We start from the raw sequence: 24,491 nt of genomic DNA on the forward strand, positions 1-24,491 counted from the left end.
TAAGTTGTGACTCATCTAAGTCTTAAATGTAAAGGCTATCTCTATTTTTTTAATGTTTTAGTTACCTTAAACAATTATTTTTAACAAGTACATTAAGTATACATCATTGTATAACTTTAGTATCCATTACAGCCAAGAAAATAGTGCTGCAAATGTCACAAATCTTGTTATTCTTAATTTTTAAGCATTGATTTTTTTGATGAACTGGCATCTACAATGCAGCTCCAGGAACTCTGAGTGATTCTGTTTGAAATTACCTAAGAAAAAGTATGAAATGTGCACGCCAGATAAAATCCACAGGTAGCCTAAATCCTTCCCATCACATTCCCCTAATCCTTGATTACATTTCTACATTTTTCTAGTCTGCAATACTGTTTTTTTATTTTTCATAGTTTACATTTAAAAAGCAATTCTATTTATTTAAAATAGTGATACCTATGAAAATAAAAAAAAAACGAAGAAAATTAAAAGTGTGGCTTTTCCTCTATTTTGTATCACCAAAAACTATGACTACTTTTCATAATGTGAGATTTAAAGTTTAAATTTTAAAACTTTTCTTGAAACTTGTTTTGTTTATACTAATACAATTCAAGAGTTCTTATAAAATAGCAAAGTTGAAATACGATATTTTAAACTCACAGGAGACAGGATCTTGGGTCTTCATTTTAACTATTTATACTACAGGTATCCTAAGATTTCAAGCCCATAAAAGTACCTTTGTTCATAGCACATAGTTATTAAGAAACTGAAATTATCAACATTGCTTGGATTTTCTTGATAGGAAAGGCATAAAACCATATTCTGAATGTGTTTTTCAGAATACCACCGACACAAAAACTTTTAGCATCTAATTAAAGATCACTGAGGGTTAAATATTTGTTCTCTGGCCCCTACTGCGTACACCCTGCCAAAAAGTCCTCTAAGCTTTTAAACATTGCTTCGATGGTCTGCATTTTTACTTCCAGAGAAAAAGGAGTACTGTTCTACAATCAGCAGACCACTACTATCTTATTAACTTCCAGTCACCTTAATTTTTGTTAAAATGAAGATTCTGCAGTCTACACTTCTGTTGCTGTTTGTGCCTCTGATAAAGCCAGCACCACCAACTCAGCAGAACTCACGCATCATCTTTGATTACGGAACAGATAATTTTGAAGAAATCTTACCTACCCAAGATTATAAGGATCAATACCTGGATGGAAAAAATATCAAGGTATCTTGTTTCTACTCTAAATTTAATTTCTTAAAATAGTCTAGCCCATTTAACTGCATGCTTTTGTTTTTTTCTGAATGTGTCTCATAACATAACAGGAAAGAAAAAGCACTTTAAGTGATCCAAAGTGATTCAAAATAAGTTTCCCTAAGATTATGTTTTTAAAGTATGCGTGTCTCTCAGGTTATTAAATAATACCTATGGTAACCAAACAGTATCTATAGCAACTAACACAAAATTTAAGGAAAACTAAACTTTAAGGTGGTCTCTGACCAATTGAGATTTATATATTAAGTATTAGTGTTACACAATGCTCTATATTTAAATATTATATTACCTCAAAATAAAATAGGAGATGTGTATTTGGAGAAATAAAGATGGACTACAAGTTTAAGGTCTATTATTTTAAGAAGAATGTTTCAAGAAAATAAATAGACGAGTACCATTATTTTTGTATATATAATATTTCACAATAATTTATATGTCAACTATTTACAGTACCAAAAAAAAAACTACTTAATATGGGGCTTTCTTTTTAAATCAGTATCAACAATTGAGACTCTATCAGTTTGTACCAAGTAAATGTTAACTTTCATTAAAGTAATACTCTATCACATCTTTCATACTCCACTTGTATGGGTTAAGTAACTAGTTGTGGTTTTTTGGCACACTGCTGGGTACGGAAAATGTTAATATAGCACGTAAGTATCTTTCCTCTGCCTATAGTGGCGCGCGCGTGCGCACGCGTGCACACACACACACACACACAGAAATAAGAAATGCAGTCAAATATCTAACAATGTCTACTTTTTCAGAGTTCTCCTCCACTATAAATAAGATGGCAAAGATTTTAAGAGTGACCATTTATAGTTGCTTCTCCCTCCCTCCTACCCTCTTTCTCTCTCCCTCCCCTCTCTCCCCCTCCCCCTCTCCCTCCCCTCTCTTTCTCCCTTTCTCCCTTTCTTTCTTTCTTTCCCTCCCTCCCTTCCTTCCTTTCTTCCTTTTCTCTCATTCTCTTTCTCTCTCACACAGATGAGCAAATGCTGACATCACATTTTCTTTCAATGAAGTTAGTTAATATGCTAGTATTATTCTTGCCCAACACTAAGACAAAAAAAAAAATAGGCATCACTAGTCATAGCTTCAAAAAAAAAGGGCCCATCATAATAAGATATTGGCTCACATGGATGATTTGAAACTATCAATCAGTTAGAAGAATACTTTCAAAATTCCCTGGTCCCAAAAATGTAATAAGTGCAAGAAATTCTGTTCCTTTTCTTCATGTTGCTTTCTTTACAAGTCCATCTTAATATAAATGAAGTGGAGCAGAATTCAATGGCACTTAATATACAAACACAAAGTGCAAGGGACTGATCAACCAGAACACACATGAGAGAATGAAGGAGTTAAGAGAGACTGAAGATGGAAAATGCTTCCAAAGGGCCTCACATAATATACTTTAGCCTAATTGCAGATTATGTTCTCTCCCAGAACATGAAAGACAGAGTAAATGATAAAGACCTGAATTCTCCTAGAGCTAACAGCCTGGACCAGTGGTCTGAGTGTGGTGGATAGGCTGGAATAAAAGGACTCCAAGGACCAGGGCTTAATGGAGGCATGTGGGTAATTACGGGTTACTTCCAGAAGAGACAAAAAGAGCTTACTCAGTGCTTTACACATGACATGACTGGTGCTTTAGTTCTGTTCCACATGGCAGAATATGGTTTCAGGAACTCAGTTCAAATAAAAACCATAAAGAATAATTAAAAGAGCTACTTTACATAATAATCTCAAGACACTATCTTCATTCTAGGTTTCACCTCAAAAAAACTTTAATTCCAAGTCAGAGAATTCTCTCTTAGTTCCCAGTTGGAATTTCAGTATGTTCAACATTTAAGAAGCATGGAGTTTGGCTTTTGGAAACATAAAAATAAAAAAAGACCTGGTTCTTCTGCTCAAGGAGACCGCAGTATAAAAGAAAAGCAAGCTAAACAAATACTTACACTACTTAATAATTTAATAAATACATAAAAGCCTAATAAAACATAAAAGAAATGCCATTAACTGTGACTATGGGAAAACAGATGTTGTCCACGATCTCTCAGTTTTTATAGCCAATATTAGATTTTATCACACCTGATGATACATTTTTATATTTCTAATAGGAAAGAGAATCTATGATAATACCTGATGAGAAAAGTCTTCAATTACAAAAAGATGAGAGTTTAACATCGTTACCCTCCAAGAAAGAAAATGATGGTAAGTATGAATACCTTTTATCTAATTTTATAAACATTTTATTTATTTTATTTTTTTTAGAGAGAGGGAAAGGGAGGGAGAAATGGAGAGAGACAACAATGTGCAAGAGAAACAAAACCAGTTGCTTCTTACACACCCCCATCTGGGGACCTGGCCCACAACCAAGGCACTTACCTAACTGGGAATAGAATCAGCAACCCTTTGGTTCCCAGGCTGGTGCTCAACCCACTGAGCCACATGAACTAGGGCTTTAAAAGGACCTTTAAAAAACAGCTTACAATGGAACTATAGCATAGTAATCAAAAATTGCCTCTGTATAGTAAACCCAAACATAATTCCATCTCCAATGATAAAGTCAAATAAGTATATTAGGAGTGCACATCATTTCCCATTTCACTTTATGAGAAACATGGAATAGGAACATTCAAGAGCAACCAAAGCTTAATTCAAGTTTAGCTCCTATAAAGTATGTCTTTCTGTCTACATAAAATCAAGTCAATAAACAGTTATTAAACACTGATTATTTTCAAACTCAGTCTTTTGAAGTTGTGACTTGAGTTTTCAACTTTATGACAGTTCCAAAGTGACATGCATAATAAATTACATGAGATATTCAACATTTTACTATAAAACAGGCTTTGTGTTAGATAATTCTGCCCAATTGTAGGCTAATTTAAGTGTTCTGAGCATGTTTAAGGTAGGCTGGGCTATGAGGGAGAAACATAGATTGGCTGCCTCTCATACATGCCCTGACTGGGGATTGAATTGCAACCTAGGCATGCACCCTGACTGGGAATCAAACCTGCAACCTTTTGGTGCACAGGATGGCACTTCAACCAACTCAGGTACTGGGCTAAGACAACGTACCATATTTTCACCTTATGATGGGTTTATTGGAAGTAACCCCATCATAAGTTGAGGACCATATGTACTATTACAGCCTGAGGATAATGTAAATAAAATGTAATTCTTGCCTTCAAGAAACTCACAGGTGAGAAAGAGATGGCTATACACACTGTCCCCAACTTACAATGTTTCGACATACACTTTTGAACTTTATGATGGTGCAAAAGCAATACTCATTCAGTAGAAACTGGCTAGGCTAAGATGTTCGATGTGTTAGGCATAATAAATGCATTTCCAACTTACAATATTTTCAAGTTTTGCTTAATCAGGATGTAACTCCATTGTTAACTTGACAAGCATCTGTATATACTCATGTGCTGCTTAATGATGGAGATAAATTCTGAGAAATGCAACATTATGTGATTTTGTTGTGCAAATAACAGAGTGTACTCACACAAATCTAGATGGTATAGTCCACTACATACCTGCGGTTAGCCTATTGCACCTAGGCTACAAGTCGGTACAGTATGTTACTGTATAAAACAACTAAACATTAAATCAAGCACGAGATGAAATAATGCAATCAAGAGACCCAGTAAACACAAGATATATGAGGCTGCTGCACACACATAGCATGCTGTTGTGTAACACAGCATGCTGTTTTACAGCAAATGTTTTTAAAATAAGTATAAAGAATATGTATGCTCTAAAATAGTGATAAAAAATATAGTGTAACTTCTGACCAAGATGGGGATGTAGATAGATACACTGTGCCTCCTTGCTCAACCAAAAGAGGACAACAACAAATTTAAAAACAAAAAACAACCAGAACTGCCAGAAGATTGAACTGTATGGTAGTCTGACAGCCAAGAAGTTAAAGAAGAAACATTCATCCAGACCAGCAAGAGAGGCAGTGAAGGGCAGCCAGCGTGGGGAGGATTTGCAGCAAGGCAGCAGCTGGAGGACAAGGGAGGGCAAGGCAGCAGCTGGAGGACCGGGTGGTCCCACATTTACATGCAGATAAACCTAGAGGAACTGGGGAGTGAGACAGACCATACAACCTGTATGGTTGCTCCAGCACAGTCATCAAAACCCCTGACTAAAAAAACCTGTGGGGATTGCAGGGGTGGAAGAAACTCCCAACCTCACAGGACAGTTCATTTGAGAGACCCACAGGGTCCCAGAATGTACACAAACCCACCCACCCGGGAATCAGCACCAGAAGGGCCCAACTTGCTTGTGGGTAGTGGGAGAAGTAACTGAAAGCCCCCCGAGAGCTGAGCAAGCTGCATTGTTCCCTCTGACCCCTCCCCCACAGCACCACAATGCAGCAAGGTGGTATGCCCTGTCCTGGCAAATACCTAAGGCTCTGCCCCTTACAACATAACAGGAGCACTGAGACAAAAAATATATGGCCCAAATGAAAGAACAGATAAAAGCTCAAGAAAAAATGCTACTAAGTAGTGAAGAGATAGCCAATGTATCAGATGGAGAGTTCAAAGCACTGGTAATCAGGATGCTCACATAAATGGCTGAGTATGGTCACAAAACAGAGGAAAGAGTGAACACAATGAAAAGTGAAATAAAGGAAAATGTACAGGGAACAAACAGTGATGGGAAGGAAACTGAGACTCACATCAACGGCTGGGACCAGAAGGAAGAAAGAAACATTCAACCAGAACAGAATGAAGAAACAAGAATTTTAAAAAGTGAGGAGAGGCTTAGGAACTCTGGGACAACTTTAAACGTTACAACATCCAAATCACAGGGATGCCAGAAGGAGAACAGGAAGAGCAAAAAAGGGAAAACTTAATTGAAAACATAATGAAGGAGAACTTCCCCAATCTGGCACAGGAAAGAGACTTCCAGGAAGTCCAGGAAGTTCAGAGAGTCCCAAAGAAGTTGGACCCAAGAAAGCACACACCAAGGCACATCATAATTACGTTACCCAGACTGAAGATGAGGAGAGAATCTTAAAAGCAGCAAGAGAAAGGGAGACAGTTACCTACAAAGGGGCCCCCATAAGACTATCAGCTGATTTCTCAAAAGAAACCTTGCAGGCAAGAAGGGGCTGGAAAGAAGTATTCAAATCCATGAAAGGCAAGGACCTACATCCAAGATTACTGTATCCAACAAAGTTATCATTTGGAATGGAAGGCCAGATAAAGTGCTTCCCAGGTAGGGTCAAGTTAAAGGAGTCCATCATTACTAAGTCTGTATTACATGAAATATTAAAGGGACTTATCTAAGAAAAATAAGATGAACAAAACTATAAACAGTCAAGTGACAACAAACTCACAACTATCAACAACTGAACCTAAAGAAAACAAACAAAAAATACAAAACACCTAAGCAAACAACTAGAGCAGGAAGAGAATCACAGAAATGGAGATCACATGGAGGGTTATCAGTGGGGAGGGGGAGGGGGTAGAATGAGGGAAAAGGTACAGGGAATAAGAAACATAAACGGTAGGGAGAAAATAAAGAGGGGGAAGTGAAGAATAGTATAGGAAATGGAGCAGCGAAAGAACTTACATGTACAACCCATGGACATGAACTAAGGGGGGAAATGGGAGTAGGAGGGGGATGCAGGGGGGAGGGGAATAAGGGCTAAAATGGAACAACTGTAATAGCATAATCAATAAAATATATTTTAAAAAGCTATATAGTGTAATTAACACAAATCAGTGACCTACTAATTTATGGCAATTATCAAGTGTGCACATAATTGTGTTTGTTACACTTTTATACTAGTAGCTCAGTAAGTTTAGTTACACTAGTATCACCACAAATACATAACGTATTGTGTTATGACATTATGAAGGCTACAACTTCATTAGATGATCGAAGTTTTTCAGCACCACTATAATCTTATACACCACCATCATATATGTAATCCACCACTGACCAAAAAATCATTAGGTGGTGCATGACTGTACAAAAATAATTATAATGTACATTTCAATTAAAAGAACAGAAAACTTAAACTACAGAGTCCTACTCAATAGTTCCTACCTAACTGATTTATTCTTGTTTTATTACAGAACATTATTTCACATGACGTGAAAAAATAGTCACACTAATTTCTATATTGCTACAATAAAATTAAAATGAACCGAAACAGATAATATATCTGAAGAAACCTGAAAAGTATCTAAGTAAAAATATATTTGAACAAGTGGAAAGGCATCCTTGGTGCTTGGATGAAATGACTCAATATATATATATATATATATATATATGTCAGCTATCTCTAAATTTGTAGCAATAAACTTCTTTAAAGATCTGGTAAGGTTGATTCTTAAGTTCATACAGAAAAATCAATCTGCATGAACAGCCAGGGAAACACTGAAAAATGATAGGTATATGCAGGAACCAGAGGTACCACACACAATAGAACACAGCTTTAAAATATTCCACTCTGAAAAAGCATGATACCAGTGCATGACAGAATAGAAAGCCCAGAAACAGACAGAAATACAAGTAGAAATTTAGTATATGATAAAGTCAGCATCTAAAATCACTGAAACAAAGCTAATGTTGTTTTTTTTTAATCGTGCTTGGACAACTGAGTAGCCAACTGAAAAGGGCTACAATTAGATCTATACCTTACACTGAAAAATAAACTCCAAATAAATTCGGGTCTAGCCCTGGCTGGTGTGGCTAAGTGGATTAGTGCCAGCCTGTGAACCAAAGGGTTGCTGGTTCTATTCCTAGTCAGGGCACATGCCTGGGTTGCAGCGCCAGGTCCCCAGTTGGGAAGCGCAATAGGCAACCACACATTGATGTTTCTCTCCATCAGTCTTTCCCCCTCCCTTCCCCTCTCTCAAAAATAAACAAAAAAATCTTTTAAAAATAAATAAATTTGGGTTTAAATTTAAAAAGTAAAACCATACACAAAGTAAAAAATAACCTGGATGTGAGTTGCTTCCAAATCCAGAGACAATAATAGAATAGATCAATGACTTCAACTCCGTAAAATAAAATTTTGCATAGCAAAAAAACACCACAAATGAAGTCAAAGACAACTGAAAATTAATAAAAATATTTGTAACTTACATCACCAATAAAGAGTTAATATCTCGCCCTATCCAGTGTGGTAGCTCAGTTTGTTGGGGCACTGTCCCATAGACTGATAGATAGGTCACAGGTTTGATTCCTGATCCAGGCAAATGCTATGTTGCTGTTTCAGTCCGTGGTCAGAGAGAGTATGAGAGGCAACCAACAGATGTTTCTCACATCTGTGTTTCTCTCCCTCTCTCTCTCTACCCTCTTTCCCATTATCAAAAATCAATAAGCATGTCCCTGGGTGAGGATTAAAATAGAAAAAGAGTTAATACCTCTAATTTATATAAGTAAGAATTCCAGGAAAAAGAAATTAACTGAAAGTCCATTGGAAAAACAGGCAAAAGAGATGTACATATAATTAACTGATTAAAAAATGACCCTTAAACATATGAAAAGATGTTCAATCTCACACAAAAAGAAACACAACTTAAAATTACATTAAAATGCCACTTTTAACCTATCTGATTCATAAAAATTAAAAGTGTAACAATATATTACTATATTTTATTGGCAAGGCTATGCGGTATAAGACAACCTCAAACATTGCTGGTGGGAATGTAACTGGCACTACACTTTTGGACAGGACTTTGGCAATACCTAAATAAAACCAAATATACATTTACTTTGTGACATAACAATCAACTTCTAGGAATGCATCCTAAAGATAAATCTCTGAAAGTAAACTCAAATGTAAAATAATTGAAGCATTACTTGCAATTGCAAAATACTGGCAACAATCTAATTGCCCATACATTGAATATTGTTTGAATAAACTATGGTATATTCACACAAGAAAATACTATGCAGTTGTAAAAAGAAATGAGGAAGATCTCAGTGAACTAACATGAAATGATTTCCAGAATGTGTTATATGAAAAAAACAAAGAAAAATTGTACCTACAATATGCTGCCTTTCGTTTCACAGAGAAGGGGATAGAACATATACAGGCATCAACTCAACCTGGCTGATGTAGCTCAGTGGATTGAGCACCAGCCTGAGAACCAAAGGGTCACCAGTTCGATTCCCAGTCAGGGCACATGCCTGGGTTGTGGGCCAGGTCCCCAGCTGGGGATGTGGGAGAGCCAACTGACTGAGGTTTCTCTGACATACTGATGTTTCCCTCCCTCTGTTCCCTCTCTCTCTAAAAAAATAAATCTTTAGAAAAAGAAAAAACTCAAGAAGGGTATTAAAAAACTAAGACTAGTAACCTACAGGCCAAAGATGGGACCAGGAGTGGAAAGTAGTTGGGGATGGGAAAGAACGGGTTGTGTGGACAGGGTAGTAACACTTCTTTCAGTGTACACTTTTTGTGTAGATTTGACTTTAGAACAAGCTTATTTTTCACCTGAGAAAACAAACAAACATATATATTTATAAATAAAATCAACAAGGATAAGATAAAAAAGTGAAATACAAATTAAAAAACAGAAACACATTTCACATGAATAATGTAACACACTAGTGGAAGAAAATCTAATTCAAGTAAACCTTAAATTCAGTATTTTGACAGTTTACCTTCAGGCTAAAATAAAAACAGTAAACAAACACTAAAATTCCAGTGAATGCATTTGTAGCAGTAAGGAAACTACTTAATTCCTGTCCTAGGACCGAATAATGTGAAGTAAACACACTGTGGAAAACGAGAGCTAGGTTTCTGTCAGAGAAAGGTGCTACAATTATGAAAAGGAGGAAGGTTAGAATGAACACTATGGCGCTAAACTGGAATGGAAGATAGTACCATCAATTTATGGCTTGCGTACAGAGATACAGAAACAGATATAGATGTGTTTGTCTCTCTGTGTGAGCATGTGTATGTCATATATATATATGTATATGTTGTTTTCATGTGCATATGGTGTGTGTGCATATGTGTGTGTGTGTACATAAAAGGTATGTCCAGAAAAAGTACAGCCATTGTTAATATAATTAAAATGGTTTGCATGATATTGATGTAACCTGGAAGCCAAGGAGAATAAACTGGAAAGTGCATAAGTGCACAGTGATGACTACACTGTACTAGTCAGTGGGGGCAGTATACCTCATTGAGTGAGCATCTGTACTGTGTGGCCATTGCATTCAAAATGACTGAGCAAGTAGAGCAATGCATCTGCATCCAATTTTGCATTAAGCTTAATAGTACTCCACAGAAACTACTCAGATGATTCAGAAGGCTTTCAGGGACGACACAGTGAATGTAGTGCAAATGAAAGTATGGCAGAAATGTTTCAAAGATGGTTGAGAAGCTGTTGAAAGCGATCCACATTCTGGAAGGGCTGCAACAAACAGAACATCTGATCATATTGAACGTTTATGGGCTAAAATCAACAAAGATCGGCGACAGTACAAGAACTAAAAGCTGATCTGGGGATTCCAAAAGCTAGTGGGTCTGAGATTTATGATGCAGGATCTTGGCATGAAACGTGTCATGGCAAAATCTGTTCTGCAGCTTTTGCTATCAGAGCAAAAGGAACATCGTGTTGCAGTTGCTAATGACTTGATTCAAACTGCTACCAATGAATCAGATTACCTCAAGAAGGTCATAACTAGAGATGAATGGTGGGTCTACCACAGCTATTACTGGGACACAAAAGCCCAGTCATCCCAATTGGAGTCTACTGGTTCTCCATGCCCGCAGAAGGCACGGCAAAGTCACAGCAAGATCAAGACCATGTTAACTCTGTTTTTTGATTGGGAGGATATTGTCCATCACAAGTACACCCCTCCAGGCCACACAATTTAATAAGGAGTACTACCCTAATGTTCTTCATTGGTTGAGTGATGGAGTACAATGAAAATGGCCACACCTATGGGAAACTGGTAATCGTAATCAGCAGCTTCATCACACACAACGTGCCTGCTCATGCGTCACATTTCATGCAGAGTTTTTTGTCAAAACATCTAATCACCCAGGTGACTCAGCCCCCCTACAGCCCAGAATTTGCACCCTGTGACTTCTGGCTTTTCCCAAAACTAAAATCATCTTCAAAAGGAAAGAGATTTCAGACCACCGATGAGATTCAGGAAAATATGACAGGGCAGCGGATGGCAATTACAACAAAGGATTCTGCAGAGTGTTTTGAACAGTGGAAGAGATACTAGGGAGAACTATGTGAGGTCTGAAGGTGCCTACTCTGAAGGGGACTGAGGTGTCATTGTCCTATGTACAACATTTCTTTTATCTTGTATCTTCTTCAATAAATGTCTCTATTTTTCCTATTACATGGCTGATACTTTCTGGACAGACCTTGTATGTGTGTATGCATATATACATATAGAGAGAGAGAGTACACATATGCACGTGTGTATGTATGTGTATTATTACCTTTGGGAACAGAGACAAATATACATGAATGTATTTCCTAGCTTTCTCTACTGGAAAAGCCTAAAAGCAGTGAGATTCTGGTAGGAAGGAGAATATCCACATCCAAATCTTGGTTTCTAAATGCCATTCTCCTTTAAAAGTAACCAGTCCTCTCTGAAGAAATAGCTGATTTCAGGCTTGGGGGAGGGAAAAGGCAATATTAGTCTGGACATCTTACTAAGCCAGAAAATCAGGACGTTCTCAAAGAATAATGGCGACTTTTAACTTTTTAATAATTTTTCAAAATATAAAAAATACACAGGTATAAATTTATAAAAGATGTATAAGACCTGTTCACTATAGTCTAGACAAAAATGCTGAAAGAAATTTAAAAAGAATAAACATATGGATAGATATATTATGTTCAACGACCAGACAACTCAGTGTTGTTAAGATATCAATTTTTCTCAAATTTACCTTTAGATTCAATGTAATTACAATTAAAATCCTAATGAACTTTCTTTTCTGTTTTTTATTTTTAGGCTTTCTTTTTTAAAAATTAACAGGTATTCTAAAATTTATGTGGAAATGCAAAGAACCTAGAGCAGTCGTTACAACGTTAAAGAAGAATAAAGTTGGAGGATTTATACAACTTAATATCAACACTTATTATTAAGCTTCAGGAATTAAGATATTGTGGTATCAGCATAAAAATAAATGAATAAAAAGATCAATGTAACAGAGTCTAGAAATAGACAAACAATATGGTAAACTGATTATGTAAAATGGTGCCAATACAATTCAAAGGAGAAAAGACAATCTCATCAAAAAGATGGTGCTGAAAGAGCCAGATAGTTATAGAAAAAGGAAAAAAGAAAACTTTAGCCCTTCCTTACACCACACATAAAAATTAACTCAAAATGATGAACCCTATACCTAAATAAGAGTCTAAAGTATACAACCTTTCAAAGAAAACACAGGATAAAAACTTAGTGGTTGGCAAAGATTTCTTAAATAAAACACACATGCATGAACTATTAGAAGAATCAGTTGTTCATCATTAAAATCAAAAATGTTTGCTCTTCAAACATTTTGCTCTTCGTAGGCACTGATACGAAAATAAGACGAGCCACAGATTGGAGGAAAAAATTTACAAAACATAAATGTGATAAATGACTTATATCCATAATATACACTCTTATAATTCAATAATAATAATAATACAAAAATAAATTATTTAAAAAATAGGCAAAGAGATGAACAGACATTTCATCAAAGAAAATACGCGAATGGCCAATACAGTATATAAACAGATGCTCAGTTAGGAAAATATTAAAAAACACGTAAAAAAATAGATGCTCAGCATCATTAGTCATTAGGGAAGTGCTAATTAAAACATGAGATACTACGACACACCTTTCCTAAATGTTTAAAATAAAAACTCCAACCATACCAAAATGTTGGTGAGGATGTAGAGCAACTGGAACAAACTCTCATGCAATGCTGATAGGAATATAAAATGGCACAACCACTTTAGAAAATAGTTTGGCATTTTCTTCAAAAAGTAAACATACACCATACCTACCGAGCCATTCTACTCTTAGGTACTTAACCGAGAAAACTAATGCATTAAGTCCACACAACTTGTATGTAATTGTTTTAAGCCACTGCCTTTGAAATAGCCCAAAACTGGAAACAACTGAAATGTCCTGAAAAGATAATTATAAATTGTGTATACTGACACAGGAATACTAGTCAGTAACAAAAAAGAATGCACTACTGATACAAGCAACAACAGATGACTCTCACAGTAACTACAAAGAGTGAAAGAAGCCAGACGAGAGTATATAAAAAATGATTCTCTTGATATAAGATTGGAAGGGAGAGATTACCAAATGGTGTGAGAAAGTTTGGGGGGTGATGGATATGTTAATTATCTTGATTGTGGTAATGGTTTCATTGGTATATACTTATGTCAAAAACATAAATTAAACAACAAATATGTGCAATTTATTGTATGTCATATAACCATAAAAAAGCTGTGGAGGATTGAAAAAAAAAGAGCTTAAAAGAGCCCTTACTGGCTAATCTGTGACAATTTGATTATAAAATAAATGTGATGGTAATGTGTCATGACCTCTAGGATAATGAATTCATAAGTTCATAATGAAATTAAGTAATTAATTAATTAAAAGAGAATGTTCCATCTTACACCAGAATGCCAACTAACAAGTATAGAAAGAATGAGGGAATTAGAAAATCATTATTTGGCAACTATCCTAGTGATAAACAATTTACATAAGAATCAATGGATGATATAACCAGTGGGTGGATGTTTAATAACAAATCAGATGTTTAAAACATCAAACTACTTCTCTGAAAGATACTTATTAATTACATAGTGAAAAATATTTACTTTACAGAGTGAGAAACATGGTGGACACCAATGAACCAAGTGACCAAAGATAGCATTGTCAAGAGTGGGTCAAATAGATACCATGTGCTCCTTGATTCATGGCAATGAGGACCCTATATCATTTCCTTGGTATTACTGACAAACATGGGACCCTCTACAAACCCTACTTAAAAGACATTCTGTAAAATATATGCCCTAAAAATAATTTTAAAAAACATTAAAATTTTTCAAAAAAGTAAAAAGTATGAAAAATAAAGACCAATAAGCTGTTTGAAGTTAAGAGAGACAAAAGAGGCATGACAAGTAATGCAATAATGATGGTAGAATGAATGGAATCCCTACAGTGCTTACGATTACTCTAATTTTCAAGTTAATAGTTTGCTTATCTAACTAGTAGTTTCTAAACTCCTTAGTTGTCACCAATATGAAATGCATTTGTGCCACACCAAGTAATAAGTCAAGATCATGTTTACCTTAAGTCCTGCTTTTCAAGTTTTTTGGTATTCAAATGAGGGAATATAATTGTTGATCAATGCAACAATTAAAGGATCAATAATAAAGTGGAGAATGAAAGAGACTGAATCACAGAATCAAAAATATGAATTATAACTTACAGTACAGGTCTCTAGCTATCATAACCATGGGATCTTTCCTAACACCTATAATTCTGTAAAATCTTTTCAAATCATAATACCAATAATTTTACTAGTAGGGGCCAAATATTTTTAAACTGTTAATACTTTTATGATTTTTTCCCAATTAGAAATGCCTACGTGCCTGTTGTGTGTTTGTTTAAGTGGCTCTGTATACTGTGAAGAAGTTGATATTGATGTTGTACCACCCTTGCCAAAGGAATCAGCCTATCTTTATGCACGATTCAACAAAATTAAAAAGCTGACTGCCAAAGATTTTGCAGAAATCCGTAAGTTAGTTTTAAATAAGATATTAGTATTAACTCATGTTAGTATTTAACTCATACAAACACAAGATTCTAGATACTTGTGGCCTATCACATCCAGGATAGTCACCATTGTCCTATTTAAGTACCTATCACATTGTACAAAAACCCACTGATTTGTTAGTGAATCTCTTTTCCATTCAGATCTCCTCTGTCATCTTTCTTCACTGGTCACTTTGGTATCTATGTTGATAGTCCATTTAACATATAGGCTAACTATGTCTTCTCAACCCCAATACTTCAAGATCCATTTGCCTCAGCCAGTCAGTAGCCCCAATATAATCAGGATGCTTCTCCAATTACAATGTTTTGTTTTCTACCTTCAGTATAAAAACATGGAGATTGTTTTTCCTTACTTTAACTCATGTTTCTTAAATCTGGTTACATGAATAAAAATATCTGGGGAAACATTTAAAAAATACTGATACCAGGCAGGTACTAAGTCCCCTGAAGTTCTCACTGAGTTCTGGGGACAGGCCCAGGCATCAGCATTAAACACAACCAAACTCCTCAGATGATTCTAATATGATTGGAACTAGTGTCCCTCCTGAGTCATATAAATCTTGGACTTCTGCCGTCCTATCAAACCTGATAAAACCTTGCCACTAGGGCACCTCCAAGAGCACAGCAAATCCTCCATGTTTGCAGTGCCTAGTCCCAGTCCTGATCACTAATCCCTCATATTCTAAATTCCTACGTTATCAAGTGCTTCTGAAGAAAATCACACTAAGAAGTGTGCAATCACCCCTCTACACATTTATAAGATTAACTGTACTGGATTCATGCTGCTTCTAGAAGCTCCCTACTGGCTGAAGTACAGTTGTTCCTCATTATTTGTAGGTTCCATATTTTCAAACTCACCTACTTGCTAAAATTTATTTGTAAGCCCCATATCAATATTTGCAGTACTTTCCCAGTCATTTGCAGACATATACACAGTGGCAAAAAAACAAAAAAACTGAGTAACCCAGTCAAGGTCAAACAAGGCAATGCTCTGACCTTTTCCTTCTGCTTTTATACTGTCAACAACAGTCCTTTTCAGTCTACTTAGTGACACATTTTTCATATTTTTGTGATTTTTGTTGTTTAAAATGGTCCCCAAGTAGAGTGCTGAAATGCTGTCTACTGTTCCTAAATGCAAGAAGGCTGTGATGTGCCGTATGTAGAAAATACATATTAGGTAATTTTCATTCAAGTGTGAGTCAGTTACACTGCTAGTGGCTGTTGAGTTCAATGTAAATGTATCAACAATATATACTAAATAAGATGCCTTTAAAAAGAATCACACATAAAAGTATGTAGTGATTAGCTGATGAAAATGTATAACCAGAGGCTTGAAGGAACCTAGACCTGTATGTCCCCGAGGAGTAACGGTTCCAATATTTACTAATTTAATGTTTACAGCAATTTTATACATGACTAACCCAAATAACGAGAAGCAACGATACTTCCTAATTGTCCCAGACACACAATACACACGAATTTCTAAGAGAGAAATTCATGCACTGAATTACTCTGCATCACTTTAACAAATTTTTTTTTTGCCTGTTAAGTAATAAGTCCTAGAAAGATTAAGAGAACATACCCACAATGACAAAGCAACAAGCCAACAAAAAACCCAAAAATAATTCACATGATTCTATTCAATCAAATGTACACAAATGAGATTTTTGACTTCTTATTTCTGTATATTTTCTGTATTTTCCCTTTAAGCTAATTTAAGAAGACTTGATTTTACGGGAAATTTGATTGAAGATATAGAAGACAGTACTTTTTCAAAACTTTCTCTGTTAGAAGAACTTACACTAGCTGAAAATCAACTCCTGAAACTTCCAGTTCTTCCTCCCAAGCTAATTTTATTTAATGCAAAATACAACAAAATCAAGAGCAGAGGAATCAAAGCAAATACATTCAAAGTAAGTATTTTATACTATGACTGAACACAGTATCAGTTTTATACAGCCAGTGATAATAAAGGAAAGAGAAAATCTGGTCTAGAATTTGGTTTTATATTTTAAGATTATTTTAATTTAATAAATGAATTATTTACATAGTAGGTAGCCTAAGAAGAAGGCTCCTTCTGTCTAGTTTATGCCTGTACCTCACAAAATTATATAACCTTTATCTTGTTTCATGGACTACTTCATATCCCATCTTTTAAAATTGTTTACGCAGCAAATATTTATTTATACAGACATGGTTCACACCCTCATGGCATCAAGACTGTACAAAACCTCAAAATGGGAGTTTTCCTGTCTTTTTCTTTACAATATTAGTAATTTACCAATGCCAGAAAAAATTAAGTTCTTGAAGTAAAACACTGAATTTTACTTTTAATACTTAAATGTATTAGACCACAAAATTCTGTAGTTAGCCTTTCTCTTGAATTCCATTTACGGCACCTAAAACAAAATTATGTAGTGAAAATTAAATACATTTCTTAAGTTAGTAATTCAGGAAAACACATGTATAGGAAAAAGGGAAGATGATCTATTGTGATTTAGGTAGCAAAGTTGTCTCTAAATGCACAAGAAGTAATCACCTCAGCTCAGGATTACTCATAATTCTGATACGCTCATTCCAGTCCTGGAAGGAACCCCAGATAAAAGGATGAGTAATCATGCTACTTTTGGCAATAGGCAAGAGGAAAATTTGTAACTGTGATGATAAGAACCTAAAAATGTCAAATATTCATTATTATAAAGTTTATGGTCATCACACAATTACAATTTGTCCATAAAATGTACAATGTGTCAGAAAATGTAAAAATATTCCATTTTTCTTTTTTGTGTACATTTAAGGAACCCTCTTTCAAATTTAAGGGACATTCTAGACAACATCAAAGTTATTCAAAAGTCAAGGGACTTAGGAGACTTTTAAAAACTAAACTCACTTTAAAATTAAACAAAGACCTGTAATTTGAATATCTATAATTCAAGCTGATAAGCCTTTGAGTAACTGGCATATTAAAGACCTACAGGAGATGATCAACATTTCACAAAAGGAATTGTTTGAATATTTTGGATTTTACGCATGCCTTACAGAAGGGATTCGTGAAAAGTTGGCATGGAAACAATAAATTCAAGTACTCTCCAGTTTTGCTTATGCTGTAAAAGCCACTGGTAAAGTCAAGTTACTCTAACCCTGTAAACGGGCCTACTGGAGAGACAGAAGTTTAGGGCCCATATGGTGAATGTTTAAGAAATGTTTAAAAAAATATCAGCAAATTCTGCTACAGGATGCACATCAAATATAAGGAAGAAGGTTAATGTCAAGGGAAAGTACATATTGAAGTCATATTATAAAATATTATATAATAATAGGTACTGATCATGAAGAGTAATCTAACATCTAACCCTTAGGTAGAAAAATTTCTACCCAAAAAAGTGTTTAATAAGTAGCTTTGAGAAAATCTTACTTAAAAAGTATATATCTCTCTCTTAGAGTATTCATTTTGCTACAAATTGGAACTGAAATAGTAAGTTCTGGAGGTTCAGGACAAGTTATGGCAGTACCAGGATCCAAATTCAATCCTGCACAAGGACCTCATTAGCCACTCCTAGGATAAACTCAAAGGGATGCACAGATGCCGGCATGAAAGCTCTGGGTATTCAGAGATCATATAAGTGGACAGAAATGTGGAGATGCAGCAGGGCTCTACTACCCTTCCCAAAGGACCAAAATATACCATTTGTGAAACAAAAAAACAAAAAATCCCCAAAGTCCAAACACTATCATGGCAAAGATAAATAGTATGGATGAGTCTACATCAGTATCTATATGAATATACATGTATACATATATGCGTGTGTATAATTTGAATGCTGTGAAGAAATGCACTGACCTCACTGAAGAAAAAGTGCCTTTTCCTTACAGAAACTGAGTAACCTGTCCTTCCTCTATTTGGACCACAACGCACTAGAATCTGTGCCTCTTCATTTACCAGAAAGTCTACGTGTAATTCATCTTCAGGTATGACCACTCCTTTCACAATATCTGACTTTAATTTAAATTACTAAAGGTCAATTTAGGATACTCACATTCACAGGTAAATTTTGCCTATCAAAAAGTGCTAATATTGAGCCCAGTGCATTCTCCTGTCCACAAACACCAGTTCTGTCCAGGACACAATGAAAGGACCAGCACCACTAGTTCTGAGATGTGCTCTCAGAGTGGTGTTTGTCTCCAGATGTGCAGTTATATCTCCTAGTTAACCAGGCCCATGGAATTGAAGTTAGGGGACACTAAAACCTCTGGCTTATGTTTCTTTGTCCAAATAGCAGATCTTTTCTTTTGAAGACTTTCTAACTGATTTTATTGTCCAACATCAACTTGAGGTAAAAGAAAGTAAGGAGGGAATAAAAAACTAAAATTGATCTTTCAGCATACAGAAATTCCTATTTGTTTTTTTTTAAACTTCTTTAAAGAATATTTAAGGACACAGTAGCATTTTGAGTTGACACTAGAATACTTTTTCCAGCTACTATAATAACAAGTACTCTGTTCTTCCAAAGGCATGCTGTAGACTTAAAAATGAAAAGGCTGTGCCCCAGACAGTGTAGCTCAGTTGGCTGTATTCCGGTCAGGGTACATGCCTGGGCTGCAGGTTGGGTCCCCAGTCCAGGTACGGTAAGGAAGGCAGCCAATCGATGTTTTTTTCCCTCTCTCTAAAAAAATCAAAACTCATAATAAAAAAGGCTCAGATTGCACAAAGAGGATTTTACAGGCTTAGGAACCTCTAAGACATCTTTAAACATTCCAACATCCGAATCATAGGGGTACCAGAAGAAGAAGAGGAAGAGCAAGAAATTGAAAACTTATTTGAACAAATAATGACGGAGAACTTCCCCAATATGGCAAAGGAACCAGACCTCCAGGAAGTCCAGGAAGCTCAGAGAGTCCCAAAGAAGCTAGACCCAAAGAGGGATACACCAAGACACATCATCATTAAGTTACCCAAGATTCAAGATAAGGAGAGAATCTTAAAAGCAGCAAGAGAAAAGGAGACAGTTACCTACAAAGGAGTGTGCATAAGACTGTCAGCTGATTTCTCAAAAGAAACCTTGCAGGCAAGAAGGGGCTGGAAAGAAGTATTCAAAGTCATGAAAGGCAAGGACCTACATCCAAGATTACTCTATCCAGCAAAGCTTTCATTTAGAATGGAAGGGCAGATAAAGTGCTTCCCAGATAGGGTCAAGTTCAAGGAGTTCATCATCACCAAGCCCTTATTATAGGAAATGTTAAAGGGACTTATCTAAGTAAAAGAAGATAAAAAATAGGAACGGTAAAATGACAACAAACTCACAGTTACTAACAACCAAACCTGAAACAAAAACAAACTAAGCAAACAACTAAAACAGGAACAGAATCACAGAAATGGAGATCACATGGAGGGTTATCAGCAGGGGAGAGAGAGGGGGAGAGTGGGGGAAGAGGTACAGAAAATAAGTAGCATAAATGGTAGGTAGAAAATAGTCAGGAAGTGATTAAGAATAGTATAGGAAATGTAGAAGCCAAAGAACTTGTATGTATAACCCATGGACATGAACTAAGACTTTGGGTAAAAAAAAAAAAAAAAAAAAAAAATCACTCTTTAGATAAAGTACTTTTAGATTCCATTACACAACATACAAAAGATTGATTTCAGATATCTGAACACTTTTTCCCTTTTATTTTACAGTTTAACAACATAACTTCGGTTACAGATGATACATTCTGCAAGGCTAATGACACCCGTTATATTCGGAACCACATTGAAGAGATACGCTTGGAGGGAAATCCCATCATCCTGGGAAAGCATCCAAACAGTTTTATCTGCTTAAAAAGATTACCTGTAGGGTCATACTTTTAACCAGTATCAATCAATGCAGCACATTAACTAAAGTCCACATGTACTTATAATCTGTCTCAACATGTCTAAAGGAGCATAAATGTTTGTTTAATGGTAGCTTTGTTTTCCAGTATGAAGAAATTTTATGTTTTAAGCAAATTGTTCAAAAGCTTACAACAATATAACAAGTAAAAAGTAAGACCAAATCTCTAAGTTCAAAACAACTTAATGTGAAAATATTTAAACAGCATAACAAAATCCTTGTAGTTTATAGTGGAATGCAATTTTTAAAAGGTTATGTTTTTATGTAAATATCTCAATTTGAGAAGCATTATTTCTATTACTAATGAAGTGAGAGGAGAAGTCCAAGAAATTTTCATCTTTTTGTCTTTTCTGGCCTTTCCTGGATCCCTAAAGCATTTAAGGTGGACATTTCAAAACCTCTGAAAAGCTAAATATTTCCAGTGCTTTCCCATTTTTCTCTTATGATTCATATACTACTCATAATGAAGTAGAAACCCTTTTCTTTCTATTAAGGCTGCTACTATCTTTTTACTTAGCCTGAGAAATAGAGTATAGTCACATACTTAGGCAAAACTTTTCAAATAAAGCATAATTTCCTCTCTGATAAAGAACTAATATAGTAATGTTCAACGTTAGTTCTGCTTTGTAGTCAGGCAGTTAAAGGCTTTAGTAGAATAGTATGAACTTCTCTTTTTCCTAAATATTAACATTCCAAATCTCGTATAAAACATTTTAATAAGTCAAGCAGACTAAAATGAGTATGCTTATTTAAAAAAAAAAAAAAAAACAACCCAAAAGTCTACCCCATTTCTCAGAAAACAGCAATAACGCGCTCTATTGTAAAGGCTTGCAAATATGATAAAAACTGTAAAATATGTTCTTTTTACACTACAAGAATGAGAATCGTATTGATAAATCTGCCCTAATGTAAGACATAAACACAAAATGAGTTCTGTGGTGTTATTATACACAACACTCCCACCCACCCATACACATCCATGTTTATATAAACAGACTATATATTCACAAGAAAACTGCTGGGCAGGATTTTCTAAAGACCCATAATTAACCAATACATTTAATGGTGAGCATTCATCTTCAATCATATAGTGAAGATTTATAATGACACAATGCTGCCAGATTAAAGTTTCTAAAATAACTTCACTTGTCCATACCTCAGTCAAAAGCCTTAGTCTCCACATTATTTTGGGATTACATACAAAATTATCAGTCCTTTAGAAACATGATTTGAACTGTGTGTATAAAAATTACCAACATTGTTTTCAACATAAATTACACATTAGAGTCAATTTGGTCTCTGTGTATTATTCCCAGGACAAATATGTATCCCTTTTTTTAAGCACTTCCTTCCTTGTTTTCCCTACCAAGAATGGCCTGTTTTTCAATTTTTACCCAGTTTGTCAAAGGTTGGCCCCAAAATGTAACTTTTTCATTAAACAATCTGTGATCTCCTAAGGCCACAACAATTACCCCATAACACTTATTAACTGATTTGTTAATTTTATTTCAGTAACTGATAATCATGACTATTATACTGCTTTCTCATTATTTTCTGTGCATGCCTCATTTCTCTATCACTGAAGGCTCACTGAGTACACTAAACACATATACCCTTTATACTTTCAAAGTGTGTAGAATAATAGTAACCAATTTTAATTGAATATATAATAAACACTGCAAAATAAAATCTGTTTAAACACAATGGCTCTGCTGTATTTGAAAAAAATAGAATCTTGAAGCTATCATAATCTTGAATAAATAATGGAATTGAATTGTAACTTTATCTGGAAAAGTAAACTTGATAGGAGAGTTGAGTGGTGGAATCAAAACTGGGGAAAACGGCCAGGGGAGAAGTCTCTCATATTTCCCGCGGTCAGAAAAATAATGTATTACTATGTTCTTAATATAATTAAACTTGAAGAGAAAATAATCGAAATAACTAGCAAATTTCAGAAAATTTAAAAACCAGTGGTTTAGATAAAATAATTAGGAAAAAAGTCTGTTATTCTATAACAGACTGATAAAAAGTCTGTTACAGACTAATCATTTAAAAATAATTTTGAGACGTCTAGATAAAAAGAAGTCATGAACATGAGTATATGACAACCTTTTATGTACCCTTAAGTCACAAATAAAATAGAGGCTTAAAAGTAATATTTTACTCTTACAAACATTCCTGAAAGAAACCAAAGAGGTCATGCATAAATGAAAAGCAACCCCGTGTTCATGAACTGAAGAGGGAATAGTTAATAGTCAATATTAACCAAAGCCATCAACCGATTCAATGGAATCCCAAAGTCCCAATGACATTTTTTGAAGAAAACACCCATCCTAAAATTCATATAAGATCTCAAAAAACTCTAAATAGCCAAAAGAAATTTAAAAAGAGGAACATTGGAGGATTCACTCGTCCTTCTTTCAAAATGTCACTACAGAGCTTCCGGCCAAGATGGAGGCGTAGGTAGACACACTGCGCCTCCTTGCACTACCAAAAGAAGGACAACAACAATTTAAAAACAAAAAACAAGCAGAACTGACAGAAAATCGAACTCTATGGAAGTACGACAACCAAGGGGATAAAGAAGAAACATTCATCCAGACTGGCAGGAGGGACGGAGACAGGCAGCCAGGGCGGAGAGGACTCACGGTGAGGTGGTCGATTGTGGAACGGGGCAAGCCAGGCTGCAATTAGCAGACCCCACAAGGTGGGGGCTGGTAGACCCTGCGGCCTCACATTCCCGCAGAGATAGACTGGGAGGAACCACAGGGGAGCAAAGCAGACTGCCCAACCCAGGGCTCCAGCACAGGGAAATAAAGCCTCAAACCTCTGATTGAAAACACCCGTGGGGTTGAGGCAGCAGCAGGAAAACTCCCAGCCTCACATGAGAGTTTGTTGGGGAGAACCACAGGCGCCTAGAGTGTGCACAAGCCCACCCACTCGGGAATCAGCCCCAGAGGGGCCCAATTTGATTGTGAGTTGCGGAAGGAGTGACTAAAATCCGGCAGAGAGTGGAGCAAGCGCCATTACTCCCTCTCGGCCCCTCCCCCACGTACAGCTTCACAGAGCAATGACCAGCATTACCCTGCCCTGGTGAACACCTAAGGCTCCACCCCTTACAACATTAACAGGAGCACTGAGACAAAACATATATGGCCCAAATGAAAGAACAGATCAAAGCTCCAGAAAAAATGCTAATAAGCAATGAAGAGATAGCCAACCGATCAGATGCACAGTTCAAAACGCTGGTAATAAGGACGCTCACAGAATTGGTTGAATATGGTTATAATTTAGATGAAAAAATGAAGTCTATGCTAACAGAAACAAAGGAAAATATACAGGGAACCAATAGTGATGGAAAGGAAAGTGGGACTCAAATCAATGGTGTGGACCAGAAGGAAGAAAGAAACATCCAACCAGAACAGAATAAAGAAACAAGAATTTAAAAAAATGAGGACTGGCTTAGGAACCTCCAGGACATCTTTAAACATTCCAACATCTGAATTATAGGGGTGCCAGAAGGAGAAGAGGAAGAGCAAAAAATTGAAAACTTCTTT

General features: G+C 35.7%; 2 protein-coding genes across 4 annotated transcripts in view; one reads left to right on the plus strand and one right to left on the minus strand.

Moving 5' to 3' along the window:
• The window catches only part of CENPP (centromere protein P), a 306,566-nt gene that overhangs the window by 221,360 nt on the left and 60,715 nt on the right, over positions 1-24,491 (minus strand). The window lies entirely within an intron of this gene.
• OGN (osteoglycin) lies at positions 710-22,638 on the plus strand. The gene is made up of 6 exons (XM_024580769.4): positions 710-1,213; positions 3,379-3,472; positions 14,867-15,025; positions 16,775-16,977; positions 18,938-19,033; positions 20,742-22,638. Exons 1-6 carry the CDS (start codon positions 1,043-1,045, stop codon positions 20,910-20,912), a joined length of 894 nt encoding a protein of 297 aa, XP_024436537.1. The 5' UTR covers positions 710-1,042; the 3' UTR covers positions 20,913-22,638.

Source organism: Desmodus rotundus, chromosome 3, assembly GCF_022682495.2.
Source record: "Desmodus rotundus isolate HL8 chromosome 3, HLdesRot8A.1, whole genome shotgun sequence".
Taxonomy (NCBI): Eukaryota; Metazoa; Chordata; class Mammalia; order Chiroptera; family Phyllostomidae; genus Desmodus; species Desmodus rotundus.